The 15,471-nt window shown below is 37.1% G+C and overlaps 2 protein-coding genes across 3 annotated transcripts; one reads left to right on the top strand and one right to left on the bottom strand.

Annotated features, from left to right (window-relative positions):
* Window positions 1-761: 761 nt before the first annotated feature.
* Window positions 762-10,074, top strand: fbp2 (fructose-1,6-bisphosphatase 2). The gene is made up of 7 exons (XM_079606732.1): window positions 762-1,155; window positions 1,977-2,139; window positions 3,234-3,326; window positions 3,914-4,054; window positions 4,934-5,071; window positions 6,522-6,641; window positions 9,021-10,074. Exons 1-7 carry the CDS (start codon window positions 983-985, stop codon window positions 9,207-9,209), a joined length of 1,017 nt encoding a protein of 338 aa, XP_079462858.1. The 5' UTR covers window positions 762-982; the 3' UTR covers window positions 9,210-10,074.
* Window positions 10,075-10,291: 217 nt separating this feature from the next.
* Window positions 10,292-14,294, bottom strand: ctsla (cathepsin La). 2 transcript variants are annotated; one of them, XM_079606730.1, is made up of 8 exons: window positions 14,161-14,294; window positions 12,728-12,863; window positions 12,505-12,627; window positions 12,268-12,420; window positions 11,349-11,573; window positions 11,084-11,252; window positions 10,853-10,970; window positions 10,292-10,754 (listed from the first exon to the last, which is right to left on the bottom strand). In XM_079606730.1, the coding sequence occupies exons 1-8, from the start codon at window positions 14,250-14,252 to the stop codon at window positions 10,655-10,657; spliced, it is 1,116 nt and encodes a 371-aa protein (XP_079462856.1). In that variant the 5' UTR covers window positions 14,253-14,294; the 3' UTR covers window positions 10,292-10,654. The 2 variants fall into 2 exon arrangements, with proteins under 2 accessions (XP_079462856.1, XP_079462857.1); XM_079606731.1 differs by lacking the exon at window positions 14,161-14,294 and adding an exon at window positions 13,614-14,158.
* Window positions 14,295-15,471: the final 1,177 nt, after the last annotated feature.

The raw sequence follows: 15,471 nt of genomic DNA, 5'->3' as shown, positions 1-15,471 counted from the left end.
GAATACAAGACATGCTGTACAACAAGTTCAAGCAACCAAATGAAGAGCAGATGACCTTTTCTGTAAAGGCCAGTAGGCGCATAGAGCCCAGCTGACATTTGAGACACATTTTGGGGTGTTGCTCTGCATGACCTTGGTCAAAAAATATGCATGCAAATCTGTTCATTACAAGATGTTAATGATAATTAGTTGTAGCATAGTGCAGTATAAAACAAAATGCGTGTGCAGAAATGCTTGCCTGTGTTACGTGATTTCTCCTGTGTCGGAGCCCACAGCTTTTCTGGAAGGTTCTGATCCTAATGAGTTTATTATTTTGGGCTCTGTGGCAAAGAAAGCACCCACATTTAAGGCAATAAGAGCATGAGGCAATGCGTGTTTGGAAATATGTCTTCCAAATCTGTTGAATATGGAGAGCGACGTCTATAGCAGTGCTTAAATATATTGCGTAAACAGTGCTTGTTGAGGATTACCATTTAAATTAAGTCTTCGGAAAGCATGTTAATTGCACTTTTCGGTGCTGTGAATCAAATATAAAATGCTGTTTATCCATTTTCTTTAAATGTGTTTAATGTGTTTAGTCACAGTTCGAGGTTTGACTTTGAGTTATGGGGACACATTTACATATAAATAAATACATAGTTTTATTAATGCGATCCATTTACCAGACCTCCAGTGTTCATTAAGACATGATTGTCATAAACACTCACGAGCTTTGATTTGTGACCCATGACCTTATAACCCCTGAGTATATGTCATGTGACAACAGTGAACATAAATAATAGCTGAGAGCCAAGGAACGTGCTTTATAAGTTGGGCTCTTTGAGCTCTGGCTCTACTAGCATTCATACTACTGTCACTTGATCTGCTTCACCAATATAACCTTGGCCTTCATCCACTCACTGTGTGTGTAAAAAAGACTGCCTAGAGTCTCTTCAGTTAGTCTCTGCCTGTCCAACTGCAGCAACTCTCGGATACTGTAAGAATGTCGGATCAGTCGGTCTTTGATGTGGACGTATGGACCCTCACTCGCTTCGTGATGGAGAAGGGGCGGAAGGTGAAGGGGGCCACCGGAGAACTCACACAGCTCATTAATTCCTTGTTAACTGCTATTAAAGCTATTTCATCTGCTGTCAGGAAAGCTGGACTCAATCATCTGTAAGTTTCACTGAATTATTTTCCATTATGAGTATGAATATGTTTGACTCTGTGTTGTGAACACATTCTTTAACTATGAAGCAGAAGAGGGTGAATTATAAAATCAAAATGTGAGGACAAACGGACTGACCTAGTTATGGTTTTTGAGACTAGTTAAAGTTATAGTGGTAGTAAAAGAACTGTAAAGTTACACTGTATGGTTAGTTAAACAACAAAGGTTGCTTTTTATTTTACAGAATGTGCACTTAAGTGTATGGTACAATACTTTGAAAGTACTTACATGGGTTAAGGTTAGGTTTAGGGGTATAGGTTCAGGGTTATTACCCAGTTTGAATAATGTGTAATCCACAAAAAAGCGAGACAGAAGATGAATAGGATACGAGACACTTTAACAAACACAGAGAAATCAACAAGCCAACATTAAACATCAACGATAGCGCAGACAATGCCGAAGAAAGAACTGAGAGAAACTGAGGGCTTAAATACACAGTGAAGGTAATAAATGAAACAAAGAACAGGTGTAAAACACAATCAGAAACCATAGCAACATAATAAAAGAGAAATAAAAGTGCTATGAATCCATTTTAGTAGTTTGTAATGTATTGTCTTTGTAAAGAAATAATATAATTATAATAATCCTAATAATTATAAAATAATATGAATGATCTATTACATGCTGCGAGGCTGTCATTTCTAATGTCCTCAAATGTAATTATCGTGACAGTATTATTCAGGAATAAGAAAATGCCACCATTTACGGTTTTGGCATCTGAACCTCAGTATCTGCTTTTTAATAATATGTTCCGTTTCACTGAACACAGTCAAGGTCTTGCCGGGCAGGTGAACGTCACAGGCGATGAGCAGAAGAAGTTGGATGTGCTTTCCAATGATCTGGTCATCAATATGCTGCATGCCTCTTATGGCACCTGTTTGATGGTTTCTGAGGAGAACGAGAATGTCATCTACACACCTGCTGAGAAAAGAGTACGAGCTTTTTCTTGTTTTTGAATATATATATTGTAGGCTACTGTTCAAGAGAAAGGTCTGCCAATTACTCACTCTCATGTCGTTCCAAAATTGTAGGATGTTTCTCTTTCCACAAATTTTTTTTTAGGTAGAAGGTTTATGCTGCTCTTTTCATAAAGTCAGTCACGCTCTTAAAAGTGCATTTAAAAGCTTCACAACATTTTGGGAAAAAAGTAAATATAGGAAGTTTAAATCAATATTCACTGAAAATTAGGCAAATCCCATCCAACATCATCAGTGTCAAAGTGTCTTGAAATGCCACATTTGGATGTGAATGTATACTAAGGGATATTTTCATTGGTTTGGCTAAAGAAAATTTGGAATTGTATCGTATTGACCATAATGGTGCTTTTGCCATTTTTTTTTTTTAGCTTGACAGGCCCTTGCCTTACCTTTTGTTTTCAAAGAAGAAAGAAAGTAGCCTAATACAGGTTTAAAACAACATGAGAGTGAGTAAATGATGACAAAATATATATTGTGAACTATTCCTTTATCACCAAAGGTAGAAAGAATAGAGTTGTTATTTCAGGAATGAACTCTGGTCTAACAAGTAGCCTAAATATGAATGTGCTTATTTGATAAAATGATACTGCTACTCTTTGGAAACATTGCTATGAGATAAAAGAGAGAATAATCTAGCTCCAAATGTGTTGTTTACAACGTTTTACAACGTCTCAAAATAACTCAAAACTTCAAACAACAACACTTAATAATAATAATAATAATCAAATATTTTGAGCTGGATATGATCAAAACAGTTAGAATGGGATAAAATATGAATATTATTGGCAAGTTAAATGATTGGGGAAAACTTTAATAGTTAGGTAAAATAAAATTGCATGTCTGGAATAATTAGATAAATAAAACCCTTAGAAATGTCTGTGTGGTTTCAAAATAGTCATGGCTGCTATGTAAGGGCTATGCTAGGCTATTTGTCAGTCTAATGTACCCTGTGTTCATGCATATTTGTTGGAGTTCATTCGGATAAATACCACATGAGGTCGCCGTCTCATTTCGGATGCATACTCAGTTCAGACTGCTGTTTGTCACAGGGAAAGTATATAGTCTGTTTTGATCCTCTGGATGGCTCCTCCAACATTGACTGTTTGGCCCCCATAGGCACCATCTTTGCCATCTACAAAAGAGTGAGTGAGTGTTTGTACTGCATCTGTTGACTGCAAGATTGGAGTTGCATGTGCATTTGGTGTACTTTTTGATGCATGCGAGAAACCCATAAGCTAATGTAAAAAATAAAAATAAAAAAAATAATAGAATTGTATTCCAATGTAAGCTTTCTGTCATGTGGTGCGTGAGATGGATTGGTTTGATGTTCTTTTGCTCTCCCATGCAGATTGACGAGGTATGCTGACTGCATTTGACCCTGCCTGATGACAAATATTGGCTAAGCATGAATTCAATATAACTTTAAAGTGATTTTTTTAAGTGTAGCCTATTAGAATGTAACGAATAACAACGGCACAACTGAGTCTAATATTTAACGTTTGTTATGTTTTAATATATTTGTTTCTTCCTACTAATCGTTAAAAAGTTACACTTCACGTAGAACTGCAGTAACAAACATGCACTCTAGGTGGTGGCATTGGGTTTGTTAAATGTTGACGTGTATGTACAATTTTATTTGCTTTAACAGTCCATTTAATCACGATGAGTCTAAATTCACTCTTTTGTCTTTGTGGACAGGCCGCTTATTCAGTTGTTTTTCCTGTTTCAGGCCTCAGACGGAGAACCGACTATCAAGGACGCCCTACAGCCGGGCAATCAGATCGTGTGTGCGGGTTACGCGCTTTACGGCAGCGCCACGGTAGTGGCTATCAGTACAGGAACTGGAGTTGACTTCTTCATGCTGGATCCAGTAGGCTACGCACAAAAAAAGTTCAATCTGCTGAAATGATAGACTAATGATGAATAATAATGCCAGGCCTTTAAAATGAAAAGTAGGCTGTTCTGAAATCAGAGTTGTATGGCCATGCAGCCTAGTTCAAGTAGCCTACTATAATAGGAATCAGTTCATTAAAGGGATAGTTCACCCAACAATGACAATTTTGTCTTTACTTACTCACCCTTAAGTTGTTCCAAAGCTGTGTGAGTTTCTTTCTTCTGTTGAACACAAAAGAAGATAGTTTAAAGAATGTTGGTAACCAGATGGCACCCATTGACTAGGTAGCCTATTGTTTTCCTACTATGGAAGTCAATGGGGCCCATCAACTGTCTGGTTATCAACATTCTTCAACATATTTTATTTTGTGGTCAACAGAAGAAACAAACTCATTCCGTTTTGGAACAACTTGAAGGTGAGTAAATGATGACAGAAATTTCATTCTTGGGTGAACTATCCCTTTAAAGGCACACCAAACGATTTAAGTGAATCATTTACAGCTTAACGACTATTATGAGCAAAGTAAGCAGACACCGAACATAATATTGTCTTAAAAAGAAAAATAGTTATGTAGTAAACTGTGAAACTATTTTATACTTGTATAATGTGTTACTGAGAGTTGTTTCATTTCTCTTTATGGTTTAACATCTTTAGAGGTTTTTTTACACATTAAAAGGGGCACTTCTTTTTTTCAATTTCGGATAAAAGTCTTGAATAGTTTGTGGCTGTAGTGAACTAGTTTTGATTCCTCATCTTAGGCTAGTTTATACTTAGTTTTATTACAGCATACAGTACAGTAGGTTGTCATTGTGTAGCATGAGCTCATGTTTTTTTTGTCATGTTCCTCTTCTTCAGGCAATTGGAGAATTCATTCTGACAGACAGAAATGTGAAGATCAAGAAAAAGGGGAAGATTTACAGTATCAACGAGGGCTATGCTAAGTACTTCGAGCCTGCAGTCAATGAGTATATAAAGCACAAGAAATACCCAGAGGTGGGTTACAGAGACATACATAGCCAAAGAATGTTGCTTTGTCTTTTTATATTATTTTGGGGAAGTCTTATTGTTGCTGGCCAAGATTTTTTGAGTGAGTCCGTAAGAAATTAACCGTTGAGTGCACATGGTGATTTGCTGTGAACAAAACATCATGTGAGAGAGCTTTACATACTCACATGTTCATGACATGTTGCGACAGAACAGAGAATGTTGCTTAGCTGGCCTGGAGATCACTTGTTTTATAATGTCTGAATAATGCTTGCTGACTGATCAACAGCTTGCATGACTTTACTGCCGTGCTTAGCATCAGCTGATGTTTAGACGTTACAAATGCTGCTGGAAAGTGATGAGCGACATCCTTTGCAGAATGAGTCTTGTTCTGTTTCCTGACCTGGAACATAGACTCAGCATATGTAACTGATTTCAGAGCGACTGCGTGCAGCGAGTGATCATAAAATATGCTGAGTATGATTTTTCTGTGGGTCAGCTAGTTAATTATTAATATAAATAGTTTTTTTTTTTTTTTTTTTTTGTGAATAGATGTGAGATCTTGTGTTTCCAGGAATACATGTTTTTGTTTCTTCATTTTAAGATCATCTTCAGCAGTCTGACGGTGATAAGGAAAAAGTAAACAAGAAAAAAAAAACCTGAAGAGCTTGTCTTAGATAAAATACTGCATTACGAAATGGGAAACTTGCTAATCACGTTCATTATGTTATCAACTCTGGCATGTTTTATGTGGAATATCATGTGTTTTTCGTAGAAGTGTTGTCAGAAACATGCTATCTCATGAAGTATTGATTTGTGTGTTGTGTCTGTCATTGCTTGAGGTGGGGTTGGCCAAGGGAACACACTGCCACCTCTTAAAATCCACATTTAAAGCCATATATTACAACTTTATGTAGTTTCTTTTTGTTGTTTTTATTGCTCAAATCTTTCTAAAAGAAGGGGGATTTTATTTGGTGACAGATGTGTGGGTTACACTCTATTTTAAGGTGTCCTTGTTACAGTGTATACAAATACATACTGAAAAATATGAATTACCAACATATACTTACTATATACTTCGGATTAGGAGTAGGGTTTGGTTTAGTTGCTGTTTTATAGTAAGTAGTAAGTACATGTAAAGTGTGTAACAGGGACACTGTAAAATAAAGTGTTACTGATGTGTTTTAGCTGTCCAGCTGGGTTTCAGTTTCCTGGAACTTCTCACACTACTTCCTGCTTTCCTATCCTCTTTTATTGAAGTCCTTGTGACATTTTGTTCCCGACAATGTTTGTTTAGATTATGTGCAGACTGTTGGTGCAAGTTGAAATTATTTTCAGTTTATTCAAAAATCCAAGCATAGAATGATAGATATGGAGAAAGTTTGAGTTTTTGATCATTCATATGAATACTGATGACATGTCCTGATATTATATTTGATGAAATGTAATTGTCTCACAGGATGGTAGTGCCCCGTATGGTGCCAGGTATGTTGGGTCGATGGTGTCTGATATACACCGTACCATCGCTTATGGCGGCATATTCATGTACCCAGCCAATGAGAAGAGTCCAAAAGGAAAGGTGAGCTCACATGCTTTAAGATATTCAGGGCAAACTGTGGAAACTGGTCATAAAAAGCACATCAGGTGATAGTGATATAATAAATAATGAGTATGATAAAACTTAGCGTGTTTCACGTCAGGTTAGCCTTATGGTTGTGTCCAGTGTTATTTTAATATTATTTATGTATTATAGCATTAATTATTAGCTGTTAATTTTTATATTTTCAGTTTTAATTTAATTTTAGTTTTCAGTAACATTATGTACCGTTGTCATTTTGATAATTTTTTTAAGTCATTTTAGTATTTCAACGTATTTTAGTTTAGTTTGTTGCCAGGGCAACATTTCACATTTTTTCCATTCAAGTTTTTTTTTTAGATTACATTTTCATCAACTTATTTATTCATTTAACTTTATTTTAATAGATTATTGCTGCGGTGATGTCAAAGCCCAGAAGACCAATTGGCCAGTGTTTTCCTAGAGATTTTCCAATTGGTTTTTATAATGGGGTTTTTCAGTTTACGAGTAAAATAAGGTCTGTGGTAAACATAACTTCACGTTTATTTTACTCATAAACTGAAAAACCCCAGTCATAAAAAAACCAATAGGAAAATCTTGAGGGAACCACTGGCCAAGTCTTCTGGGTTTTGACGTCACAGCTGTAATAATCTATTACAATTAAGTACACTAAAAGATTTTTTAAAACGTATAAGATTTTTAAAATGTAAGAGACCACAAACATGACATAAAAACATCATAGATATAACAGTATTGTTCCTAGTGTGTGGAGTGCCACGATGTGACCAAGACAGCACAGCACACACTTAGGCTGCCTCCAAAATCGCATACTCTCTTGAGTAGGTACTTGTGTTGAATAAGTAAATACTTCACGATCGCTAAAAAAGTATGTACTATATAGTATGAATGTGTGTGGCATGAAGGTAATTCCGACTACATTCAGCATGTTGTCATTATCATGTGACCTACCAGTTCAGTTCAGTTAAATTGCATCTCTGCCATTCATAAACCCTCTCCTGTGGCCTTATGGGATAGTAAAGGGTCCATAGTATGCACACTTCAGAATACTCTTACTCTTTTATGAGTACTGTGAATTCGGACATACTTCTTTTGTCACATACTTGTTTTCGCCTACTATATAGTAGGGAAGTATGAAATTTTCGGATGCAGCCTAACAGATTCCCTTCACAAACAGAGTCCTGACTGTGAACACAGGAAATCACGCAAAACCTCTACTGGTCAAACTTGATTTTAGTGTAAACAAACATGGCGGACGGCGGAAAAGAAGAAACTGCGATAACAGAACTTATTCACACCAGCGCCATCTTTGATTTTTAATGGGAATGAAAGCGAGGCTGTACGGGATAGACAACATGCATCTCGTCAGTGGGTTGTACTGTTATTTAATGTGTTTTTGGATTGTTCTGCTGACGAAACACTGCAATAATATCTTTTCAAGAAATTTCAGTAGACAAAATCTTGTGATCTAGGAGCTGTATACAGCTTTTAAAGCGAATGCCATTGAAAACACGGTAAGTCTGTTCCTCACAGCCTCACTTTCACACCTGTTATGGCGCTGCTCTGAATAAGGTCTATAGTGTTTGGACTGCTTATTATTCGCTGGGAAAAAAGAAAAAGTTTTGGATGATGTCTTTCCATCACCTCACTTTCTGATTAGTTTCACTTCTCACACATATCACACTACAGGAAAATCTGATAAGATAATCTGTAGAATCATCAAGATAACCAGGACTTTACCCTGGATTGACAGAGGAGAGAATTGGGCCTAAAATCGGGTCTGATTATCTTGTAGTCGTGTGTGGCTGCCTTTAGTCTTCCGAGGTTTTGACGTCACGTCTGCAGCACTCTATTAACAGTATTCACTTATTAATTCTATCTTTAGTTAACAACAACAACACTGCAGCAGACTAGGTCAATCTATCATAAGTTATACTGTAAATGACCTGATGGTTTACAGCAGGTCGTATTCTGATAACAGATAACCTCTCATTTGAGGTTGAAGAGCTGTGTCATTCCTGACAATGGCCAGTGATCAAACACACTGCATAAGCCTAAACTGAAGCAAATACACACTATAGCATGAAAGCATTGACCCAGATATAGTATCTGCAGTTCATGCTGCTTTTCAAGAAATTCCAGTGTATTCACTTTTTATATGCATTTACACAGTCCAGTTTCTCTGCTCTACATAGATAAGACTAAAATGAATCCATAAAACATACTCAATGATACGAGAAAATGAAACACACCGGCGGTAAAACTAGGATAAGTGTTCACGGTTTAGACCCTTTGGAAAATAACTTGGATTGTCAGCGTTATGTAACTTCTTGATTTTTCTCTCGCGTGTTTCATGCTCTCCAGCTGAGGTTGCTGTACGAGTGCAACCCCATAGCCTTCCTGATCGAGCAGGCCGGAGGCATCGCCACGACGGGCACCCAGCGCGTCCTGGATATTATTCCCGAGGGACTGCACCAGAGAGCGCCCTTTGTGGCGGGCTCTCCAGATGATGTGGAGGAGTACTTGTCCTTTGTCAAGAAACAGAAAAAGTAGAGATTTCGGGTTGTGATTTGATCCATTGAAAATCACATGACATCGAGTTAGCATGCAAAACACCACGGTAGCTTTTTTTTTTTAATGTAGAAGTAATGCTTTTGTAAACAGAATCACATTAAATTTCCTGTATTTAAATTTGTTTTTTTCCTTATTTCACTTTTCTGTTCAGATTTGTTCTTATACCCCTTTCGCAATCTGTCTTTGTTCCTCACTTATTTTATGCGAACATAATGTGCTTTCAGCAACGTGTTTGTTAGTTGGTAAAGCGTTTACTCCCTCTGGTTCTAACAAACCCCTCCCCACTAGTACAAGAGCCAAAACTCAGTAATCTCCACCCCACAAGTCTTAGTTTGCTGGTCATGATGACGGCCCATGTGATGGCAAAATGCCAAGAGATAAACAAATAGGACACATTGAGCAAATGAACAGCCCTCCATGTTAATGTTCACCTCTCCCGAAGATTAATACACAATACAGTGAAGAAGAAATCGATTGTGACTGGAAAACTTTTTTTTTTAAACCCTCGTGAACATGGCATATGCTGCTGCTTAGGTTTAAGTGTTAGAAAGCAGTACTGAAAACCAGTACCATTCAATCATAACCAACTAACTTCCTGTTTGAATAGGCTACCTTACACTAGTTTGGATTTTCTGTTTGCTAATCAAGTCAACAAAATGTCGCAGTGAGGTGATACGAATACATTTGTTTTGCACATGATATGTAAAGCTACAGCAAAATATACACACTATCGTTCAAAAGTTTAAGATTGTTTTTGAAAGAAGAATCTTATCCTCACCGGGGCTGCATTTATTTGATCAGGAATATAGTGAAATATTCCAATATAAAATATCTATTTTCGATGTAATTTATTCCTGTGATGGCAAAGCTGAATTTTCAGAATCATTACTCCAGTCTTCAGTGTCACATGATCCTTCAGTATGAAATCATTATAATATGCTGATTTGGTGCTCAAGAAAAATCTTTTGAACAGTAGTGCATGCAGTCATGGGCAAAAATATGTTTTTAAATTGTATATATATATAAAACTACTGGAAGAATATCAATCCAAGGCAAGCGGAAACAGTTCCGTTTTTAAAAGTTTAATTGATCATACAGAAAGTAGAAATAAAATAAAAACATTTGTACATTTCAAATTAAACTAAAGACCATGTATTTACATTGAGGCAAAAATCAACTAAATCAATGCCATTAAAATGACCAAGAAACGAAACAAAAAACAATTGCATAAAGTCCCTAAAACAGTGTCACACAATGCCTAGAGCTTGAGTTTCTCTCACAGTCTCATTCAGGCCGTGAGACACAGTCCCCTGTGTTAGGCGACTCCTTTTTTACTACACTAGTGGATTTCTGTGAACCACTCAGGTACCCGAGACACTAATGTGGCCTTCTGGTACAATGTCTTGATTCGAGAGGTATCTTCCTTAGACAAGAGGGTAGCTAGCTGCTGTAGCAATGCCACAGTGGTTGTGTCTGTCCTTTGCCATTAAGATATATCCTTTATCACCCCAGTTCTCACTCCAGCTAGAATACAGAAAAGGCACATTGGGTTAAAAACACTGGCTTTAAACATTGGCCATTCATGTTTTTATATGAATGTACAGTATAAAAGACCTTCTTACCTGTTCTTGACAATCCAGTACTTCTTGCCATCAACATCCTCACCATCAAAACCATAACCAACGGCAAGAACGCCGTGATCTAGCTCCTCGCTACTGCATTCTTTCTCATAGTAGATGCCTATAACAAGAGGATACATCCGTCAGTTCACATCAACAGGCTTCTCCTTCACTACATTGTCATAACTCAGTCATTTAGTAGGCTTAATAACTAGTGTTGAGAAATATGCACACCTGACTGGTAGAACTGGAAAGACTCGTGTCCAGCGTCAATAGCCACTGACACCGGCCCCACAGAGGCTATAGCTTTCATCAGAGCGTGTTCCTTTCCACTGGGAATGTCAACGAATCCGGTGTCATTGGCTGCGCTGTATTTGGGATCGTAATGGCAGGGCTGATCGTCCTGAAAACAAATGTAAAACAAAGCATGTATGTTATGGTAATCTTTTATGTAATTATTCAGAATAATTTCAGAAGAATAAAAAGTAATGTAGCTTACAGTTCCCAAGTAGGGGTAGGACTCCTCTGAGTCCAGACCGCTTTGGTCCTTGACGTACTGGAAGGCCTGGTCCATGAGGCCTCCATTACAGCCCTCATTGCCTTCAGGACGGGAGCAGTCCACCAGGTTCTGCTCACTCAGAGACACCAGTTTTCCAGTCTTCCTGAACATCTGACCCTCCATGGCTCCGGTAGTGCTGAAGGCCCAGCAAGAACCGCACTCACCCTGAAAATATCACATTTGAAAATGTTTTAGATCAGCAGGGGGCCATAAGGATGACAAAATAATTTTGACATATAATAATAAGATATTTCTTATTTTGGTTTCCCTTTTTTCTTCTTCAAAGAACCAGTGTCTTGGAAAAACCAGGCCTAATTGTAAAAATGGGCCTGGTTAAAAAAAAAAACCCTAACCAGGAAAAGTCATGTGAATTAATCAACCGTGGGTATTTTTAATAACTGCGACTAGTCACTAGTAATAGCAAGCTCTAAAATATTTTGTGTAGAAATTGCAAATAAAACTTCTGGAAAAGTTACTGGAATTTAACTTAAAAAATGTTTTTTGTTATTTGAAATATAAGTATTTTAGTTACTTTTTTATTTATAAAAATTACAAATGTGCATAGATTAAAATGAGTTTTAAATATTGTTGTGCACAATGGGGGACGCCTTGGTTAAAAAGGCTAGTAGTTTATTGAATAGCAGGCCTAACAGATGTAAATGGTGTATATGATTTATTTATGACATGTTTGCTCTGTGAATAACCAAAAACACAAGTATGATCTTTCACACACATAATATAGATCTAATTTTCAAAGTGGTCAGACCAGGTTTTTTTGTTTTGCGTTTAAATAAGAGCCGTGACTCATATTGAATTGTATATAATTTCTAGCTAGTTGAGATAAAGGCAGCTATCTCACCTGATCTTTCACAGGAGTCACATATCCCTTTTCTCTCCAGTCCAACTTGTTTGGGACCTCCAGGAAGTTGGGTTCCATGAAGAAGGATCCAGTGACTCGTCTCTCCTTCTTTTGCTTGAAGCCATTCATCACCTGCCTGAACTCCTCATGAGTCTGTAGATATAGAATAGATTGATTAATGCTGAAGGGATTTCAAAAATCAGATACTCCTCAAATAAACTTCTTCTGCAGTCTTACCATGTCACCAAAGCGGTTCATTCCGAGTCTGTAGGTGTGTTTGCCCATGGAGTGATCGAGATTGTGCAGTTCGATCTTATTCAAGTTTTTCTCCCAGACCATTCGCCTCCACCCCTCCTCCTTCTGTGTTGAAAGAGATAACACTGAGTTCCACATCTTGCTCCGTTTTCAACTAGTTCACGTACATTTAAAGCCAGCAATCTCTCTTCAAGGTAACACTCACTTCATGGTATTTTTTACTGTGCCAGTTCTTCCACAGCTCCCAATGGTCATCCAACTCCTTGTCCAGAGTTGGAGCAGCAAATACTGCACTGAGGCACAACGTGAACGCTGCCAAATACACCCTCATGATCAAAACACTGCGGGGAAAAACAACAACAGGTCAGACATGTTGCAACAAGTGACCATGAACTGTTTTATTCCATGTAAAGATATCAAACTTAAACATGTACAAGTTACTGTTCTTTTTTTTATTTCTACCATCCTTTTAGTACGAATATTTTAAATCAGATTTTTTTTTTGTAGGCCTACACATATTCAGGGTCTGTCTACCCATTTCTTTGGTAGATCATCATTATAACATAAAAGGTCATAATTATGAGATAAAAAAATCTAAATTGTGGAAATATAAGACCTTTTAAGTCGACTTTTAATTATGTAATTCCGAATGTTTTATTATGCAAGTTGGAATTCCAACTTTTTGTCATATTTTTTACTTATGCGGCTGAAATAAGAATTATTGTAATTAATATGCTCTTAAGTGCTGAATAAACCTATTTAAAATGGTTACAGATAAGTTAATGTTACGCAAGACATTGCTGAAACGGCTTGAAATCTCATGCCAAATATTTATAGTCAGTCACCTCACTGCTGTATAATTAAACGTGTAACGTTAACGTTATGCATATTTAAAAGAACAGGCGTATTTTTCCACAGTGTCGTGAGATTAGATTACTGCCACGATATTTGTTTACCTTACACCGTGTAAAGAACCAACAGCAGGCAGCAGATGTAACGTTAACGTTCGTGACGTTAATAATCTTGTTATGATTAATAACAGTTAGAAAAGCGAGTGGACGCGTAACGTTAAATTAAAAAGACAAACCTACCTATGCCGCCGAACAGTGACGAATCTATCGGTAACGTTATATGACTGTATACGTTATCTTCTAAAATATATATATTTGTAAACAGCACGGGCCTCTGGACACAGAAGAGAATACGGTGTTCCTTTAGCAGCAGTCACGGGATCTGGGCGGTTGGGTTGCAGCCCAGTTTCCCAGGAAAAGAAAACAAAGAGCGAAACCAGGCCACGGAAATCGAAAAAGAAACGATTGGAACAATTTTAGAGAAATTGTTATAGCAAAAAGCGCTATGCTTTACCCATCTAGGCTATTAAGTGAAGGTACAACCGTGTGTCGAATACAGTTCATAAGAATGCATTTTGTATTAACGTTAAGTTACAGTTCATAAGAATGTATCAGCAACAGAGCGACCTAACAAGCTCGAGACTGTTCTGTTTAACGTTAACTTAAACCTAAAACAAAACAAAGATGTATATCATTTGAACTAAAGGGTCCATATTGACGGTTTTTAAAAATAAATAAATGTTAAAACAACACAAATTACAAAAAGCTTTAAAAACTCCTGACTCACCCTGTCGTCCTGAATCCAGAAGAAAATATTTTTTTTTCACAGACGGGCCACAAGTTTATAGCGCATCTGAAGGCAAATTCCTCATTTCTCATTGGTCGAGACTCTTGCCTATAGATCTTTTGATCCCGCCCCTGCGAACACGTCAGAGCATGTGACCCACCAGCACGTGATGAGTTCCCGACAGATTATGATCATGGAGAAAAAACAATGTTGTTTCTAAAGAAACAAACAAGATATAAAACTGTTATCTATTCAGTTGTTTAACCTATTATTAACCAGTCAGTAGTGCTTATGCCTCCTAAGTGTTCAAAAACAAGTTCTTACACAACATGAAAGCCTAACCTACTACAGTAGAAAAATGATAGAATTAATTACCAAACCAAGATTCTAACAGCTGACAAGATCATTTGTAAGTAAATAGATTTAAAACTTGATATACTAAATTATAAAATATCATAAAACAAAAGGGACTCTATTTTAATAGGCAGTCTTACATTTTCACAATATAGCCTACCAATAAAATGCATTGAACTGCATTACACTGCTCACTCACACATGGACAACACAAAGACCAGTGTATATTGGATTTACTATCAGTATGTCTATGTGAGGACATCAGTGCAGGTTATCTAGACCTATAACTTGACTCTGTGACAACATTCCACATTGTTCATGCTGCTTTGAGGCAGGCCCGAATTAGAGTGCTTCTGAATCTACATAACAACAAAGGGGGGAAAAGACTGATTAATGGATCGTCTGTGACAAGTAGTGCACAATAGCTGTGGATGCGAAGATTGCTCATTATCACTTAAGCCTGTCAGCAAATCTCTGCAATGATCAATAAGGAGTAGTTTAAAGAAATACCATTGATCAAGTGTGAGCAACATACAAGCCAAACATGACTCTGTGTTAGATTAGTAGCCTATTACATTGCCACTAAATAGTTTTTTTTTTTTTTTTAAATCAACTAGTCTATTGGTATAAAATAGATGGTTCCATTAAGAAAGATCCATGGATAAAGATTCTTGAAAAGAAACTCGCTTTTGGAACCTTTATTTTTAAGAGTGTGTAACAGAAGCAGAGCTGTAAAAAGAAGAAAACAGGAAAGCTTCAATGTGTTATGTTGAAATATGGGGCAGTATTAATTCCGTTTGCTGAATAATGCAAGCTCTGTCCTGACACACTCTGACTCCTAAAAAAAAAAGCACATGACTGATTATTCATCATGCAATCATTATATTTTTCAATTCATTTTAGTGGGCCCTACTTCACACGGTTGAGTTGAAGGCCTCAGTGGGGAGAGTACTCGCA

Source organism: Phoxinus phoxinus (genome assembly GCF_949152265.1).
Source record: "Phoxinus phoxinus genome assembly, chromosome: 3".
Classification (NCBI taxonomy): Eukaryota; Metazoa; Chordata; class Actinopteri; order Cypriniformes; family Leuciscidae; genus Phoxinus; species Phoxinus phoxinus.
Note: the sequence above shows the minus strand (reverse complement) of the source record. Positions and strands in the feature narration are given on the sequence as shown.